Source organism: Falco naumanni, chromosome 4, assembly GCF_017639655.2.
Source record: "Falco naumanni isolate bFalNau1 chromosome 4, bFalNau1.pat, whole genome shotgun sequence".
Lineage (NCBI taxonomy): Eukaryota > Metazoa > Chordata > Aves > Falconiformes > Falconidae > Falco > Falco naumanni.
In genome coordinates this window covers 28228316-28247514 of record NC_054057.1, presented here as the reverse complement: position 1 = coordinate 28247514, position 19199 = coordinate 28228316, and the positions used below count along the sequence as shown (strand labels likewise).

At 45.4% G+C, this 19199-nt stretch overlaps 1 protein-coding gene across 1 annotated transcript in view; it reads left to right on the top strand.

The window, feature by feature from the left end:
* Nucleotides 1-17940, top strand: part of VOPP1 (VOPP1 WW domain binding protein) — a 65086-nt gene extending 47146 nt beyond the window's left edge. Inside the window, exons 3-5 of the mRNA XM_040589820.1 lie at nucleotides 11346-11423; nucleotides 13488-13624; nucleotides 17493-17940. Coding sequence (XP_040445754.1) covers nucleotides 11346-11423; nucleotides 13488-13624; nucleotides 17493-17674 — 397 coding nt within the window. The 3' untranslated portion in view covers nucleotides 17675-17940. The remainder of the gene's footprint in view (nucleotides 1-11345; nucleotides 11424-13487; nucleotides 13625-17492) is intronic.
* The last annotated feature ends 1259 nt before the right edge of the window (nucleotides 17941-19199 follow it).

The following is a 19199-nucleotide window of genomic DNA, read 5'->3' as shown; positions in this document are numbered from 1 at the left end:
ATCATCTTGTGTGGATGCACGGAAAGCAATTCAGAATTAAAGCTGTCTCAACAGACTTGACTCTGATCCTCTACATGGATCCTCATCCTTCTCTCAATTAAATAAGCCAGCTCAATTTTATTCTAGATGTAGCTGAAGTGCTGATGTCTGGGGGAAGAGATGATCAAGATACTTCTTCTATGTGGCAATAGTGTGAATAATGGCAGTGAATGCATTAGATTGCAAAATGACCTCCTTGTGTAAGATACTCGGGTTGTTTTTTCCACTTTTCAGTTGGGAATGAATAGTAGAGGGAAAGCTGTCTTACATTTTGCTGCTGAGGAATAGTTTGATTAGAATGATTGTGAATGTCCCCTCATTGCAGGCTGAAGTATGTTCCCCAGGATGACTGACCAATCCCATAGGTCTTTTCTGTTTATTTTTCCTCCTGTTGTTAGGTGCCATCACATTGAAGCTTTTAATGAGGTGATGAATTCCAGATGCTAGAACCTGCATGTTTCTAATCCTCTCCTTTCCAGGCTCCGTGGCATGTTTATAAAGTGGCACAAATGTTTTTGAGTATGGGTGGTAAGCACGTGTCCACAGCGATAGAGGTGCTGTGGCTGATGTTGCTGGGTCAGTGAAGTAATTGCCCGCAGGGAGGGGGTTGGCAGACTTAGAGGGAGAGAAGAGTTTTGATGCTGTCCGGTACTTAGTTAACACTATTTCAGTTCATCCTGCTGGATTACTGTGCGTTGAATTGTTAAATAATGTGATATTGTAAGAGGAAAAGATAGTAGCTCTGAATAGAGAATTGGAGAGGAACTCGGGTGGGAAGGGCTTTCAGGAGACCTCCAGTCCAACCTCCTGCTCGGAGTAGGGTCAGCCACGAGGTCAGCCCAGATTGCTCAAGGGTTTAACCAGTTAGGTCTTGGGAAAGCTCCAGTGAAGACGATGGCACAACCTCTCTGGGCAACATGCTCCAATGCTTGGCTGTCCTCATGGTGGGTGATTTTTCCACATACCAAGTCAGAACCTCTTTTTGTTTCAGTTAACATCCATCATCTGTTTGCCCACTCTGCACCACTGGGAGGATCCTGACTCTGTCATCATAGTAACCTCCTCCTGGGTACTAGCAAGTTGCTCTTGGATCCCTCTGAAGCCATTTTTTCCCTCGTTTGAACAAACCCAAGTCCCTCAGCCTCCCCTTACAGGGCAAGTGCTGCAGCCCCTGACCATCTTGGTGGTCCTTTGCTGAGCTTGCTCCCATTTATCAATTTCATTCTTTCTACTGGGGATACCAAAACCAAATGCAGTATTTTAGGTGTGGTCCAACAAATGCTCGGTGGAAAGTGACAGTCACTCCCCTTGAGCCACTGGTTAGGCTTCTGATGACGCAGTCCAGGATGCTGTTGGCCTTTATTGCTGCTGTGGCACGCTGCTGGCTCACGTTCAGCTTGCTGTCTACCACGATCCCTAGGGCCTTCTCAGCAGAGCTGTTCCACAGCCAGCAAGATGTTCATCCTTCCCACAAGCAAGACTTTGCATTTGGTTTTGTTCAGTTTCATGAGGTTCCTGTCGGGCCGTTCCTCCAGCCAGTCTAGATCTTTGAGTGACAGGCCTGCCGTGGAGCTTGCTGACTGATCCCTGGCTGGGTGCCATCTCACCACCAGACTTGGTGAGAGCACTCTATCACCAGTTCCAGAAACGTGCTGGTCAACAGGACAGGTCCAGACCTCGGTGGTACTACCAGAAATTACTTTATACTCTCTAGGGTAAGTGTGGCTTGCTGACCACTGTCCTCTGAGCCCCGCCATCCAACCAGGTTTTTTTCTACCCATCTAGCTGTCCACCTGTCCAGGCTGTAATGTCTGAACTTGGGTACAGGAGTATTGAGGGACATGGTGTGGAAAGTCTCGCTGAAGTTGAGGTAAATGATGACTGCTGCTCTCCAGCTGGTCCGCAGATACCACTGCCAGTGTAGTGGTGGAAAGTTGGTTTTTTTGCTGCACTTGGTGCAGCTTCCAACTGTCACTGGTGGGTGAGGTTTGGCTTTCCTGCCATCACACCTACCTGTGTATGTGGTCATTTTTCAACTCCTCCTTGGTAGCCTGTACCTGCTTCCGCCTCCTGAATACTGCCTTGTTTTCGTTGGAGCTCTGCCGTGGGTTCCTTGTCTTAAGTATGTTTTGGTTGTTTACTGATGTGCTACTAGGTGAGAGACCTCCAGAAAGAAACATAGAAACTTTCTCGGGAAGAAAATGTTAACCATTGCTGCTGGCAAACGTGTGAAGAATAGAATAAAGCTAAGGGAGTACTGTCTTGTAAACTCGTTCTAATTTTTATGCAAAACAGAACCTGAATTAATGTTAAAGGCATGTGCGGGTGGAAGTGCTGTGTTTTTAGCATGTTTCTGCCATAGAAAGTAGTTTATTGCAGACAGCTGCACATCTACACATTTATTTGATTAAATCTGTTTAATTTTTCATTTAGAATTAGTATAAGAACATGAATGCAAGCCTAAAAAAGGAATGTTAATTAATATTCTTCACGTTTAAAACATGTTCCCGCCCTACATGGGAACAGTCAATTCTTTTTCTTATTATGGAGAATGCTGATTGTATTGTTTGTCATTTTTCATGGTTTTTTATATAAATTTCTTGGCCTTTTCCACACATTCCATTTCTTTTGCAGATTAAGTTTTCTTGTATTTGTCACACAGCTGTATTCACCTATGGTTTGAATGTAAGCCCTTACGTGCTTGGCGGTCAGTCTATACTAGTAACTTTGTGCATTATCAAGAATCTGCAAAACGTTCCAGATGCAAACAATAAAAAAGTGATTTTTCTCTCACTGTTATCTGATTAAGATATCTTAGAGAGCACTTCTTTGTTCAACATGTGTGTAAGAGGCTGGGAACAAAAACCCAGTCTAGACACAGGGCATGTTCATGATGAGAGCCACTTTCTGTGTCCCGCATCCTGTTGTGTTTAGTGCTTTTAATTAAGTTGGCTTTCCTGATGATACACTTAGCATTCCCATTGCAATTACAGCTGCATGAAGTGTCAGCAGGTGTGTGCATAGGGCAGTAATCTAGCTGTGGATTTATTCTTCTATTTGATTTAAAGCCAGCATGGAGGGAGGGAGAGGGGAGGCAGCGTAATAGTTTTTCATGCTTCCAGGCACCTTGAATGGCTGGCAGCATACAGAAACGGAGACCTGGACTCAGGCCAGGGCCACCAGTTTAGCAGCGAGCTGCCGCAGGAAGGGCCTGTTTGCATATGTAGTTCAGCACAAGAACGTAAGTGAAGGAAGACAGCAGTAATTATCAGATCATCTGCATATAAAGGCAACAAAACCCCACCACCATTGCTCAGTCCTGCGTGGCCTTAAACAGTAATGGTACAAAGCATCGCAGCTAGCTTCAGTGGTTCGTGCCCTTAAGGTGGTACATGCCTTGCTTCAAATAAGGAACTAGCTTCCCTTGGTGTTGATGGATCTGTTGAGGTTGTAGTCCTGGCTGCTGTAATCACCTAGCAACTCGATGCCTTGCCATTTGGGTTTGCTTCGATAGATCGGCTGTCCGGTGCGCAGCCTGGGGAGAATTAGGCTACCAAATTAACAAGCCACTCAACTCGCCATGAGTGAGTCCTGAAGAGGGGAGAGAGATTTAATATCTCAGCCTGCACAGGCAATCAAGCAGGTGACTGACCTAATCTGAGATTCGAAGCTCTGACCAGTTTTGGAGTTGGAGGCTGACCAGGTGTAGGCAGCTTATTCTGAGGAAAGTGAGGAGGAGAGGGCAGTCCCTGGCGTCTGGCGGAGTGCTGCCCTGAAACCAAACTCCACTGGCAGAGGTAGAGGAGGGAACCCAGTCCCACCCCGCCTTTCATTTCCAGAGTATGCAATAACCATGGTTGTGCCTTATCATGAGTGAGCCTCAGTTTTTCCAGTTGAGGCTGTTTAACTTGAAATACACATCCGAGCATTAACTTTTCCATGTCCCAGGCAAGAATCCCAGTGCAGGGCTGAGAATCCATTTCTGGCTTCCTGTCAGTGGGAGAGGAAGGCTCATACCTGGTTTGAGCCCCGGTGGACAGCATCAAGGAGCGCCTGACCCTGAAATCATCTTGAAGCTTCTAACCCTTTCTGGATAGAGAGACCCTGGATTAAAATTTTGAAAGACTTGGTGGCACCTACTGCTGGCCATTAGTTCTTCTTGGCATTTGATCATTTCCTTGGTGAAGGAAAAGAAAAAGATTTACTATGCATTAGTATTTTAAATTGAGGTAGACACCCATCGCCCCCTGCCAGCAGGCTGCTTATCATCTCCCAGAGCTGCGATTAGATGTAATAGGGCTGCTCACCCACTGGGAGCAGCTTGAGGTATGAAGAACTAATTATCCGTGTAATAAGGGGCCTGATGATTAACTAGGAGTCCTCGTTCCTGTTGGTATTAGACATTTACAATTCTACCTCCAGAAAATTAAAACTTGCTGTACAGGTTATCCATTGTTTACCTTAAGCTATGCTGGTTCTCTCTGCTTCATTCTGCGAAAGAAAGGCCTGCAGCTGATGCTGAAAAATGGCTATTTAAGGTACCGAATACAAACCACAGCAATTCTTGCTGGGTTTTGCCATAGAGGGAGCAGAGAAAATTTCTGGATGACTTTCTGGCCAGCACACGTGCGCTGGTCAGAAAGTCTCACACATGGTGAGAGATGCTGCCATGACAGTCAACAAGGAGGGTCCCTCTGTGGTGCGGCTTTCCTCCTGGGCTCTGGGAAGAGAGGGCTGGGGTTATGGCAAGCTGTTGTGTAGTAAAAGGCTTGTAGAAGGGTCGGTTTGGCAGGAGCAACTGAGCAAATACTTCTCAGTCCATCAGAAGTGGGGGAGAGTTTATCACATTCTGCGAAGCTTTTGCACAGAGACAGTGGTTATAGGCTCCTCAACTAGAGAATAATTGAGAAACTAGGAGCAACTGGACAATTATTCAATTTTCTCAATGAACATTTCTCAATTATTCAGCTAAATAATTGAGAAAATAGGAGCAACTGAGCAAATCCTTCCCATTCTACAAGAAGTGGGGGAGGATTTACCATATTCTGTGGAGCTTCTGTGCAGAGACAGTGGTTATAGGCTCTTCAGCTAAAGAATAATTGAGAAATAATCCCTTTTTCAGTTGTTGCCTGCTCTTGTTTTTCATGTCTGTGTGGAGGATAGGAGCCAAGCATCTTGTCTCGTTGTGGGAGATTTTAGTTCTTTCAAAGCAGACAGAAATCTAATCTGAGCAAATATTGTTTCTGTCTCTGTTATTTCTACTCTGGAGAAAAAAAAATGACCTGACAGAGCCCTTTTCCTCCTTTTTGCCTTACATTTTTGTACGTAGTTAAGGGCTGGGTGATTTATCAAGTGCCTGGGTAACTCTGTCTCCAGTGCTCTCCTGGGTACCAGCGATGGGTTTTTACTCTCAAGTACAGATGTGCCACTGAGATCATGACTGCATTCATCTGTGAAGCAGTTACATATATATACTTACATATTTGTTATATATATTAGTTATATATTTGCCAAAATCAGACCTGAATTTTACAAGGCACTGTTTGTGCCATGTGCTAAGAGACTGCCTTTGCTATGTATGAGGAAAGAAAGAGAAATGCTTTTGGGTGCTGCAAACCTGTGGCTGCAAGTAACTGTGGTGGAACTGTGTCCTGGCTGAAAATCAGGCTGTGTACGCAGCCGGCCAAGGAGACACGACCAGCACTGAGACCAGGGCTGGGAAGCAGAAGTTGCCCCTTGCACTGCTCCACCAGCCAAAGACCTTGCCCGTGTTACTGCTCCTCAAGCAGTTGAGTGGGTGCCAGCGGAGGGATGTGGCCTTTGTGTTACCGCATCATTCTGGAGAGAGATGAAACTCCTCTGGGACTCAGAAATAGCTACTTAGGTGGGACTCCTGAGCGCAGAGTTGGACCCTGTGTTTCAGTTTCCATGTTCGGTGGGCTGCTGTAGCGAAATGGATTCCTTGGGATGACATCACCACCATGCTTGCAGCATTAAGTTCCTCCACATGCCTAGTGGTCTTCCCCATGCATGCAGTCGATAACCTGGGTCTTTCCTTACGTAGCGGTACAGGCAGCGGCTTTGCTTTGAAACCTGCTTTTTATTGAAAGATGGAAATGCACACACAAAATAGTCTGAAATGGATTGATCAATGGTGAAACAAACCCAGTAGAAAAATAACTCCCTCTCTTTTCATTTATGTTTTACGCCGTCTATTGATCCTGTTCCTCATTGCTCACCCTTCAGGTCTATTCTGAGTCTTGTGGCAGTGCAGTCGGGTTGAGCCCAGTGGCTTTACACCTTGTACATAGCACAGCCAAGACTCTGAGCTTCTTCAGAATTCTTTCTGCTAGTCAATTGGTGGTGGTTGCCTACTTTGTTTTTGTTTCATGGCTCATTTTATTTTTCTCTGTTCAGCACCGCTGTATCCTGGCAGTTGACTTCCAAGTGGATTAAATACTTTTTTAAAAAAAAACAAAAAAACAAACCAAAGAAACCAAAACTTTTTTGTCCTAGAACAAGTGAATATGTATGCACACTTCAGCTGTCTGCCTTCATCTGTTCAATGGTAGCAAATCTGAGCCTTCTGGCTTTGAGTGCTCAGCACTGAGTCTGCCTGGAGGTGACCCAGTCTCACCAGTCCATCCCTTCCAGTTCTTATGAGCACTTATGGTTCTCCTTCTGGTTTTTTGCCCATGCCAGTATTAGGACCACAGCTGGGGCTTCCATAACTTAATCTGATGCTACTAGTCATTCCCCCCACTATCTTGCTTTTCTGTTCTTAGTTTGGGTCTACTGCAATATCCTCCTTGATTTAAACTTCTGTCTCCCTTTGGTGTCCCTCCCCTTCAGACACTGCCAGTGCTTCTTGTATTCCAGTGAATCCCAGTTTGCTTCATAGATCTTACACAGACACGTAGCAATCACCTATGACTGGCATGCAACCTTTTTTTGGAATTAAGTCAGGCTTGTCTTCAGGACACTGGTTAGAAATCATGCAGTTTACTGTTACCTGGTGGTTGTGGGTGTTTTGTGGTTCTTTCACTCTCCCATCCTCTTGCTTCTGCGTCTACAGTAGGATTTCTGCCACTACACGTGGATTAACAATTTACATTGCATTTTACTCTTCCAAAAACCATTGCTAATCAAATATCTGAAATACTAAATCAGATTTTGGCACATATGATGCAAACAGTCTGGAGAGGAAGCCTAGGAATGCTACAGCCTGCATTTCAAAGGGGTGGTGTTGATGGGGAATACCCACATTGAGTGAGGACAGGGAACACTTGGACCACTATGGCCACACAGTCTACTGAAGACTGTAATCCTTGCTTTAACTCTTTAACGTCTCCACTTCTCGGCAAGCGCCAATCAGGGAATTATTTTTAGATGCAGTTCTTTGCTGTGCCAGCTCTGGTAAGAAGGGACTTGTTCAGCTGTGTAGATGGTGTAAATGGAGAAGAGCTTCTGGACCATTTCATTGAGCACTTATTATCCACAGAACATGTGCAAGTACGGGGTTTGTTTGTGGGGCTTGGGTCATACCGTATACCCTCACGTGAAACTTTGTGCTTTGCCTGTCCATTAAGGGAAGAAGTTCAGAGTCACGATTTAAGTGGGAACCCATACGAAAAGCTTGGTGCTGTGATCTGACAGGCAGGGTAACTTTGTCTCTGACGCAGCAGTTCCTTGATGCACTAGCAGTGCGAGTCGTTGGACAGGCAGACACATTAATTCCACTCTGCTGAATTATGAATGAAAAGATGTACCTCCTAAATCATACATCATGTTGCAGACAGTTTTCAAAGAGAGACCATATGCTTGGTGAGGTTGCAGATTAGCAAAGCAACTAACGGATCATCTGTTATCCGCTGTAATGGGTTAAATTTTGATCAATGAAAGAAGCATTGCCCTAGGGAAATGAAGTTCTTGGGATCATCACCGATGTATGAAAGAGGAAAACTGGCTTTAGAAGAGTCTTCTGTAGGAGATGGCTTTGGTCCAGTTCAGGTTGATAGTGAGGCTCAGTCGTCTTCAGCTGGCATTGGGCACCAGCAGTCCTCCATAATGCAGAGCTAAAGCGTGAGCGTGACTTAAAGAGTATGCATACAAATTGTGTGTGTAATTGTGGTTTTTTTTAACGAACCAGGGTCTTAATTCTGCTGGGATTTGCTGTCAGGCTGTAAGAGATAGTACATCAAAGGCTTATACTTAAGCTTCTATGTTTCTCCGTTAATAAGCTGATTTTACTGTTGTCTTTCACCTAATAATAAATACGGCTCCTGTAAGTAAGTTAATTTTCTTGTAATCGGGATTGATGTTGTCAGAAGTTGTGTTGTTTTTCTTATGGTGCATTGAATTGAGAAGAGATCAGCAAAGCTCCTGCAGTACCCCTACAGCAGGATCGCAGATGGGCTGCTTGTTCTTCCAGTCTTTTTTGGTGCTGTTATCCAGTGGTGGGGAATGCAAAGAGCAGGTTGTTGCCCTGGCATCAGCCTTGATTCCAGGCACCTACATATGGGTGCCTGTGTCCATACTTGCAGGCACCTAAAATGAAGTGCCTGATTGGTTTTATGGGTAAAAAGTGAGAAGGTTACTAGTGTCAGATCCCAAAGGATTTTCCTCTGGGTGTGATACTGGTTTAGCTTCGCAGATCCACCCAGCAAGTGCAGAGCTTGTCTTTGGATGACTTCCCTCGGGAAGCTTGCTGGCTCTTAGAAAATAGAGCTTCTCTGAATCCAGCCGTGATGAGGGACGACTCCTTCCTTCGCATCATTGTTTGCAATCATCTGCGTAGGAGGCAGAACTCTTTGGCGGCCTGTTTGTTTGCCCTTCAGTGGTCTCAGGTGCTTCATAAAGACTGAGCAGTTTGAGCCTTTCTGGCTTACAACCAGTACTTTAGCCCTCTTCTGCTGGAAGAAAAGCTCAGCCACTCAGACTTTAAAAATGGTGCTGACTTGTAGCCCAGACAATTTAGAAATTAAAAATAAAAAGTAAATTCAAGTACTGTGCTTCTCATGCGGATGCTGTTTTAATTTTGGTTGTTTGAAACACCATAATTATATATTTTAAAATAGCCTTTTCCCATCTCTTCTGACTCTGGAGAAAACAGATGCAAAATAAGCAGGGGAAGGGTGGACACGAGGGAGGCGTACGTGCAGCCACCCTGGGCTCTCTGTTTTATTTTAACTTTCAGTGCAAGTTAAGCTTTTGGGGCTAGATCTGGGCAATGACTTTGGAGCCAGAGGCCAACCTGGTGCGTCCGCTCCCCATCCTGCTTGTGGTCAGGTGTGGGTGTCTGGCTGACAGAGCTGGTATGTGGAGGCAGAGATAAAGCTGCTTCACATCCCTAAAATCCTTTTTCTTTTTCTTTTTTCTTTTCCTTAATTGCCTCAAGAAGGGCTTCTAGATTTACGGGATTTGTTTTCTTTCTGCTTTTCTGGCCCAGCAAAGTCCTTACTGTGCAGCATCAGCAAAAGGGGCAAATGCCCATCGATATGGATGAGGTGCTCCAATCAAAAAGCATGTTGAAGACCAGACAGGGGCTACCGTGACCACTGGTTTAACAGAAGGCCGTGGCTGCCACCCCATTTCATAAGGGTGTTCTGTTCATGCCTTTAATGTTTGTCTTGAAAGCTCCTGTTGGGTTGGTCCACTTGGGGAGCATGGAGAGGCATGCTTAATTTATTGGTCCTGATGGAACTGAAATTAATGCTAACTTGCTGAGCCTTGTCAGTAGTTTTGTGAGGTCTGGTAGCTTTGAGTATGAGTTGTTTAGGGTCCTGGCAACCTTTAAAGAAGGATGTTGGAAATGAGTCACTTTCAGGGATGGCAAAGCAGGTATTTTCTCTTTTAGCATGAGCAACTTAAACTCTGCTCGAGTCTCAAACTGGGTGCCTGAGCATATTAATTGACCTTGCCATGCTGATCATATCGGGTCCTCCGGCTTGGTGAAATCCTGCCTACTTGTCATCAGAAAAGCGTGTAACTGTTTTTACTTGCAAAACAGCGGATTATGTATCCATAGAGCATCTTTCTCTGGCCCCAATTAAAGGCTGAAGCCTCTGTGACGATGTATTTTGTGAGTGAAGGCTTGTTAATTGAGCGTGTAAATGTGTAATTGTCTGTACAGTTATCCAATTGAAGTTTTTATTAGTTTGCATACAAATACGGGAGCACAGTCATGCATGCTGGGTAAAATTTCCAAACCCAGATGCTTAATTCAATATGTGCATTAAGCATACAGATGTGAACACCCTTAAGAAGATCAATGCAGTTGTGGTAACCTCCTCTTTTCTTTTGGTGTGTGGATATCTGCATGTTTTCATCTGATTCTGTCACATACCATAGTTTCTGTGTTGCCTCTGTCCTTTTTCCTGCTAAATAAGCTTCATCAGAGTGGGAAGCGGCAGTTACCACAGAAATTGTTCAGAGGTTGCTATTAATGCATGTGCTGACTTGTAATGAAGTGGTGCCTTGTGCTTACAGTGATTGGTGCTGTACCACCTTTAAAACGGTTCTGTGCCATATGAAATATGAATTTGAAATGTAGTGGGGTGTTTTTAGAGGAAAGCCTAATTAAAAAATGGGAGGTGTTGGCAGTTGCGGTCCAATACAACTTCTGAGAAGCAAAATATGCCGTTAAATTTGCAAATAATGGTATGCTTGAAGTTTTCTCTGCGCTTGGTGGTTTCTCTGTTTGGAAGCTGCTGATTTGCAGAGAGTGAGTGATCTGGCAGTTTTGACCTTGCAATTATTGTCTGTTGCAGTGAATAAAACCTCAAATGGCTCATGTTTGAGGTCTGCAGTGTTCATTTACTGTGAAAGAAAACAGAGTAATACTGCTTTTCTTTATAACATGTCCTTTTATATAAACTACATTCAGTCTTTCTGAGTTGGCTTTGAAAGAAGTGTATAGGAAGGCAGTTCCAATAACATGCAAAAACTTCTTAAATAATGATATTGCTGTGTCACAGATGTGTATGTGTGATTGACAAGTTTATCTGGCCAAGGGTAATCTGTTCTTATTCATAGACCCACAGAATGGTTTGGGTTGGAAGGGTCCTTTAAAGATCATCTAGGCCAGCCCCAGCCGTGGGCAGGGACATCTTTCGCTGGGTCAGGTTGCTGAAAGCCCCTTCCAGCCTGGCCATGAACACCCCTGGGAGGCTTTGCCTCCCCAGCTGATGGTGATGTTGTAAGTGACACCCTGGGCAGGGGTGGGAACACCATCAGGGTTGGGGATGCCGTTTCAGTCTGAGTGACACCCACTCCCCTAACGCTCTTTCCTCTTTGTTTCTCTGCAGATGTCGCTCCTATGAGGATTGCTGTGGTTCAAGATGCTGTGTAAGAGCTCTCTCTATCCAGCGACTATGGTATTTTTGGTAGGTCAGGACATTTGGGAATTTTATGTTTGTCCTGTTCTTGTCTTGTTTGTAGGACTTAAATGAGGGTATTGCCAGCCCTAGTATTTTAAAGTAAAGCAGGTACAAGTACGCAGTGATGTATGTGTGTACGTACAAATGCAAGGACTTCCTTTTTTTTTCTTGTAAGATTCTCCTCATGTAGTGAGAAAACACTGAAAAAGGAGGTCACTTGTGTCACATTGACCTTTCCTGCCTCTGTGTCCTGCTGGCCTTCTGCAGTGCTCCCACTTTTATACAAAATTGCTGGATTCCTTATGCCTGTCCCAGCTATGACCAAGCGGCAGAGTTTGTGCAATTTTGTTGGGCACCGAGTTTTAAAAGAGGATTGTATAAGAAGGATTGTGCATTTAGGCATGGTTTAAGATATTCTTGCCAGCTGAATTGAGGTTTCAATTAAAAAGGAAGAGAAGTACATTTGTGACTCTGAGGATTTCACTGGAGATGACAGCAAGGGAAAAGAAGGCAGAAAGATTTGAGCTTGTGAAACCAGCAGCTCAGTAATCTGGATAAAGCTTAAACTAATCACTGTTATATGTGTAATGAAAAAATAAGGTAAATTCATTTTGGAGAGGAATTTAAGAAAGCACCTGAATAAAACCTTCCCATTACAGTAGAGAGAAAGCAAAAGCTCTCCTAGAAAACCTGATTTCAGGTGTTTTCATGTAGAATTGGAAGACTGCTTAAAAAAAAAAAAAAGCAAGCCTTCAAAATTGAAACAAATAAACACTGAAAAACAGAAGCCTGATATATGCTATAATACAGAGATTTCCCAAAGCTGACTGTGGGATTTTGGTGTACAATCCTTACTGATATAACTGAAGAGCTCTGCATCTCAATCCCTGGGGTGACGTCGTAAATCTCTGTTTTTCTGTTCAGAACAAATCCTTGGCAGGAACACTGCCAAAAGGGAGAATGTATTAATATTGGCTCAGGGAAACAGGACCTCCTTCTGCTCTCGTTTCCACTGCAGAAACAAGAACAGAATTTGACCCTTTCCATGCAATACCTCTCGCTGCTGTGCAGTGTCGCGCTCCTCCTCTTGGGCACCTGGCGGTGCTCCTGGGGAGGTGAGCGTGGTGTGTAGGCTTACCTCTGGCCAACTTGGGTGGCCTCTGGCCAACTTTCGTCCTTTCCAAAAGAGCACTGTTGTCATCATTCTCCAGTAAAAGGCCCTGAAATGAGGTGGCCGTTAGAGGCAGGAGAATCGTTTGGGTTTACGGGAGCTTGCACCAGCCACCAGCATGTCTGGTATCAAGGAAATATGGTGAAAGCCACTGTCTGAAGAAGAAAAATTATCTGACCTGCCCTTGCTGCATGTGCCTGTTTCCACAGCACCAAGGGAATGGCGAGGACAGCTTAGTCAGTTTGGAAAAGGAACTGGGAGAAGAACTGAAGCAGAATAATGTCCTTTTCCTCGGGAATGTGTATCCTGTCTAGGAAGCACAAAGCAAAGCTTGTCATCTTCAGTGCTGAGTGCTTCAGTCTTCTGGCTTGAGCTTAAATGCCAGCTACCATATTTCCCACAGGAGACAGAATTACAGTCTTGAGTAATTTAAGAACATCTAAGAATCTTCTTTTAAGGGCAGCTGCAGAATAGTTTTCCTCTCTGTCCCCCACAAACCTCCTGGCTGGCCTCGATGCTGTAAGTACAAGGCTTGTGTCCAAGATATGCAGTTTGACCTGGAATTTCAGTTCAGCATGTCAGTGCAATGGTCAGGTATGAATCTGAACTTTCCAAAAGTCCGAGGGCGTTTTAGTTCCAAAATTGTATTTTTCATGGCAGAAAACATCGGACAATAGTGTTAATTGCTGAAGTCATCTGTAATAGACCCAAAGTGCCCCACGAGTGCTATCTCAGATGACATAGACCTGCTCTCAAGAGACAACCTATTTAAGAAACCCTGGTAAAAGTTGTAGGGTGATGATTGCTAGGTGATACTCCTGTTTCTCTCGACAAACGCTCTGGGTTTGAGAGCTGCCTGGATGTGGGTGGGTTTTGACTTCCCTCTTCTCTTTGCCTAGGTTCCTTTTGATGATGGGAGTTCTGTTCTGTTGTGGAGCTGGTTTCTTTATCCGAAGGCGGATGTACCCTCCTCCACTAGTAGAAGAACCTACTTTTAATGTGTCTTACACCAGACAACCAGTCAACACTGCATCAGGTCAGAAACTGCTCGTTAAACAAGTCGCACTGATTTCTTACATTTGCCAAGGCATTTAAAAAGGGGTGGGTTTGGGGGTTTTGTTTGGCTCGTTTTTAGAAACTGGGATGTGGATGAGGGATTGCACTGCACTAAACCATGCGGCCACCTCCCGCGAGGAGCGAGGTCTCCTGCCTTTCAAACAGTGTAATTCAGCTGCTGTGTACAGAAGTGCTTTTGAAACCCAGCATGACAGGACTTTCAGCTCCCTTCTGTTGCGGCTCCTAACGCCTTTACAGCTGTGTGCCCGTGCATGGGAGAAGGCTAGGAGGCTCTCACTTTGCAGTGTAGACAAAACCGTAGGCATCCAAAATGGACAGTGACGTGAAGGCAGTTTTAAATATAGAGTTTTAATAATAACGATGGGCAGAGGTGAAGGAAAGCCTAGCATTTTTCTTCCAAGATGGGCCTATCTTGTAAGTCTGGCCTTTTTGATTTTCCCTCCCTCTGCTGTGCTAGTTTTTCTGCAGCAAAGCAGTCCTCCCCTTGTTAGTCTGATTGCTGGCTCTCTGATCACTGATAGCTGTGAGCATCAGGAGGATCTACCTGGTGATGTCTGCCCCGGCAGGACTGCTCTCTAAGTTTGTTATTCCTTCCCCTCTGGCTGTTAGGCACTCCCAGTTGGGAGAACCCTACAAAATAAGACTCACCTGTAAGCAGAAGATGTTTGTGCCATATGGGAGCATTTTGACCCCAGCTATCTCTAGCTGGAAAACCTTTTACAGCGCTGAGATTTTATCTGAGTGCGTGCTGTGGTGCTTGCTTTCTCCCTGCCTCAGCAAGGCCGAACGGAGACATTTTTAACCACTGTCCAGATTGCATAAGCCAGTGCTAATTTGTGCCACTGGAAGTACACAGACATACGCAGGCACGCTTGGTATGCTGACACTTTTCTTCCCGGGCTGTCATCTTGTTGCACGTTGTATTAGAGAGCTGAAGCCAGAGGATAATTATCTTTTCTGATAACTTTTGGGGGAATTGGCAGTTTGTTTTTTATTTCATACTGGCTTGAAAGTGGAAATACTACTCAGTATTTTATAACGGGAAGGAGGATCGCTCTGAAATTTTGGTGCCTCAAAACACTCTATCTAAAATTGTCTTCTGAACCATTACATCTCTGTGCAGTACTGTGGCTGCACCAAGACAGCCTCCTTAGAAAAGCATCCTAAACCCCTTCTAGCTCACTGTGCTCACTGTGAGCATTGCACAGAGACGTAACATTTGGGCTCTCCCCGCTGTCCTGCTGGCTATTGCACACCCCGGTGCCTTGTGCAGGCTTTGGAAATAACCTTTCTCGCGTCCTAAAGCATGTAGTCATAGGACGTGCTTCTCTCTCTCACAGGTCTAAATGGATAAAAAGATGTTACGGACACAAACTGACATTTTATTCACCCTCTTTTTGTTTAAACCTTAAGAGGTTTTTTTAGGGCTTCCATTCTGCATCTGTTTTTGTGCTTGACTGAATAAGCATTTCCACAGAGAGTATTTATTTTTCAACAGCGGAGGGCTGGGGGCGAGCCAAACTAAACTAATATTTTTAAGCCTGAAAAATAACCTCAAGATGATGCGAACAGGGAGCGTCTTTGGCTAGATTGGCAAACACCAGATTTAATTTTAGAGCACGGTTTTCCTTTTTTGTGACACTTCATGGAACATAAGTTGTGGGTATATATAAAACAGGCACAAGCCCTTTGATGACCTGCTTATGCTACCTGCTTCCAGGCCATTACTGCTGTTACTGAAGAGCTTTGGTCTCTGAGCTAACCTCACCATTTTTATTTTTTTTCTGCTCTTGTGGGAACATGCAACAACAAAAGCAATGGGAATTAGTAGTCAACCAAGTTCTTATTTTCCACTAGCTCCTTTTCTAGATCTGGTAGCAGTAACCAGCTCACTGTTGAGGTGGAGCCCTTGACACGTGGCTCCTTGCCCATCTCCCTCCTTCCCTGAAGAGACAATGGCAGCATCATCTGCCACCCCAGCAGCAGCCTGAAGTGGGAGTGCTTTTTCTGTGGGTCTGACTGGGAAAATGGATTGAACACCTCACCTACAAGCAGCAGTTTGCAGACCTGGTGGTATCTTTCACTTCATCCCTGGCATGCATAGCCCCAAAATGGCAGTTCAGGTGCTAGAAAAGCTGGGGTCCCTTTGTAGATGCTTTACAAGTACTTACTGAGCTGATCCCCCCAAAGAAGCTGGTATTCGGGTGTTGTTTTCTGCTGGGTTTTATGAACTGAAAAAATATCGCAAAAGATTGGTGTCCACGCTTGCCCCCTCCCCCCAATTCAATAATTATACCTGCAACTTTTGATGAAAACCGTAATTTTCCTAAAGAACGAGATGCAGTGAGCTGCCTCCAGCCTCTCCCATTTCCCTGTGCGGGTGGAAACAGCAGAAATGCAGAGCTGGGCAGAATTTAACTTTAAAACAAAATTGCTTAAGAAAAAGGCTACAGAAAGAGTATTGGCCCAGACTTTGGAGAGGTGGGACTTGGCTCCTGTCCTCAGCCTGGCTGTCCCACAGCCGTGTGCTGATGCTGTACATGGAAGCAGAACGGGGGCTTCTGGTTGCTGGATCGGAGGAGGAGAGACTGTAGAGCAGCCCTCTTGGTTCAGACAGGAAAAATTACTGTGATGGGGTGTTGAAACTTATTGTGTTAAGAAGGAAATAGCTGCATTCCTGATCTGCTTCCCATCCTTTTTGCTCCAAGTGCCCAAACAAAGCTCCCTAGGCAGACACCCCAGGCTCTGGGACAGTTTGCATCCCTGTGCCTTGTGGCTCAACCATCTGATTCAATATTGTAAGGACGTGGTTTGGGGTTTGGTATGTAGCTCCTTCCTGAACACCTGAAGTCCTAAAGGACACTTAAGGCTTCAAAAAGCCTGTATTCCTTCTGTGGCAATAGAGTCCCAGTGTCCCTAAGTCACGGAAGGGAGTGACTGAGGGGAAAATCCCTTAGAGGCTGTGTCATTACAGGAAAAACAGACTCACACCAAAAGAAAACCTGTTGCTCAGCCAAGATTATATTTTTTTCCCAGTCCAGCTTTATTTAAATAGGAAAAGAGAGAAAAACTAATTTACATCTTGAGATAGAGGCAGTCTGTGACTTAAATTGCTGGAATTGCATTAAATAGTCTTCCACCACCCTCTGTGATATCTGAGGAGGGTTGCACGCCACCTTTGTTATTCCTCATGGCAGCAGTCTCTGCTAGTCCTCATGTGTCACGGCCAAGGAATTTTGTGTTTGATTATACGTTTCCTTTCCTTGTCCCTGCAGGCTCCAACATCATTTCCTAACTTTAATCTGTGTGAAGCGATCCTGCCCCATTGCATTAGCTAGCCATAATGGGCTTCAGCTTGGGGGTTTTGGTTCGTACGTGTTTACTCCTTAGCTGTGTCATGCCTAGAAGGGAAATTATCTGTTTGAGATGTGCTCTGGCTTACAGGCAGATCCAGCACCCACAAAATAATCTGTGAAGCCCTTTGGTGAGACTTGACACCCAAGTCGGGGCTGCAGTGGGAGCCCCGTTGTCCACCTGGGACCCCACAGCTCTCCTCTGTCTTTTCTGTCCGGGGGTCTGGTGTCCTGTGTTTCACTAAATGATTGTCATTGCACGGGAATTTGAAACTTTTTGGTGAAACCCCAAGAAGTGAATGTAAGTCCCGCAAGCCTGGGATTTCTCTGGAGTGGGAGAAAGGTGACGCCTTGTCTTTGCTCTGATGAACACTTTGAGAAAACTTGTCTCAGGGTGCAGAGCACAGGCTGGGAGAGCACAAGCTTATGTCGCTGCCGTTGTTGATGCCTTTTCTCTCCTCTCCTTCCTTTCAGGGTCACAACAACCCGGAGTGCCGTATTACACAGATCCAGGTGGACCTGTGATGAATCCCATGGCTATGGCTTTCCACGTCCAGCCCAACTCCCCGCAAGGAAACCCGGTTTACCCACCCCCACCTTCCTACTGCAACACGCCACCTCCCCCTTACGAGCAGGTGGTGAAATCCTCCACGTGAGGACTCTTTGGCTCTCTGACCTGACTGTGTGAGAAGAAGGTGCCATTGCAAAATGACCGAGACGGAGGGCATCTGCCCTTTTGAACACTCGCTAGTTCTCCAAGTCCTCTCTCCCTCCCTTCCCTGCACCTTTCCTCATTAAAGTTACTTGCAAAGGGGTGATTTTTAAATATTATTTTTTTTTTAGTAGAAGTGGATTTTTTCTTTGTCCTCAAAATGAGAGAAGTTGTCTTTGTAATGCTTTTAATGGAAACCTATATTTAAAACCTGTATGTCTTCCTCTTTATTTATTGTTCATTTCCATCATGGGTTTAATTGCATTGTGGCAGGCTACTGATAGCAGTTCTTCCTGCAGCCCCAGTGTGATGTGCGCTCTCCTAAGACCCTGTAGCACAATCGCCCTCATCTAAGGGGAATGACAGAGAAAGAGGGTAGAAGTAGAAGAGGCAGCGCGATGCTTTTACCAGAAATGGTGACCACCATCTTCTTTTTAAGATTTTCTTGTACAGCTCGGTTCTGATGCAGAACAGAAAGACGCTGTGATAGAAGTTGCTGTGACTGGAGCACCAGTGCTGGTCGAGTCGTGGCAGGGGCCTTGCCAAGCGCCCTAGATAGAGGGGAGTCATTACTTCAAACGATGCCTCCAAAAAGTGAAGGACCGGGACTGGAGTGTTTCTTGGCCAGCACCCGGACTGTGCCTGTGTGGGCGGCGCCCTGGCCCCCCTTGTTTGGCCAGCAGCGAGACTGTCTGACACAGCCGATGGCCTGAAGGTTGGTAGTGAGAGGGAAGTGATACAACCTCAGACCTTGTGCCTTGGGACAGAACAGTTAGAAACGTAGGTAAGTTTTCTTCCCTAAACTGAAAAATAATTACAGTAAGAGGGAATGGGAACACACTTCAAGGTTTGCTCCCTTAGATGCTGGCGGGAGTTGTGTCCCTGAGAAATAGGTTTCATCGTGGTCTTACTGCTGCCACAAAGGGTACTGAGTAGAGCTGTCATCTCCAGGTGACAGATATGTAAAAACTTCTCTCCTGTCTAGGTCAGGCAAATAAATAACTTTGTGGGACTGGTGCGTAAGAGCAGTTCCTTGACCTGATGCGCAGATGGTTTGGCTTTTGTTAACCCTTAGTTCTTTGTGCGTTTTGCTGTGAGCGGCCCCAGGCTTCCCAATTCACCGTCTCATGCTCGTGGGCGACTGAGCAACCACAAGTCAACACCTTCAAAGAAACACAGAGCCCCTTCACCTGCAGGGGCTCTCCCACCCATCTATGTCTAGCAAAAACGTGAAGCTACTCTGAGACGTGACTGATGGGACCTTCTCCCTTTGTGCATGCTCAGAGCCATGTCAGTAATGAGTGACATAAAGAAGATGCCATCGCCTTCTGCTGCTGAAGGACCTGCAGAGCCCTGCATAGCTGAGGGTTAGGAGTCCGGCATGGTTCTTTGGGTACCGGGCGAGCGCTTACTCGCTGCCAGTACACCGATGGCTCCTGTGTTGCTCCAGCCAGGGCACAGAGCTCACC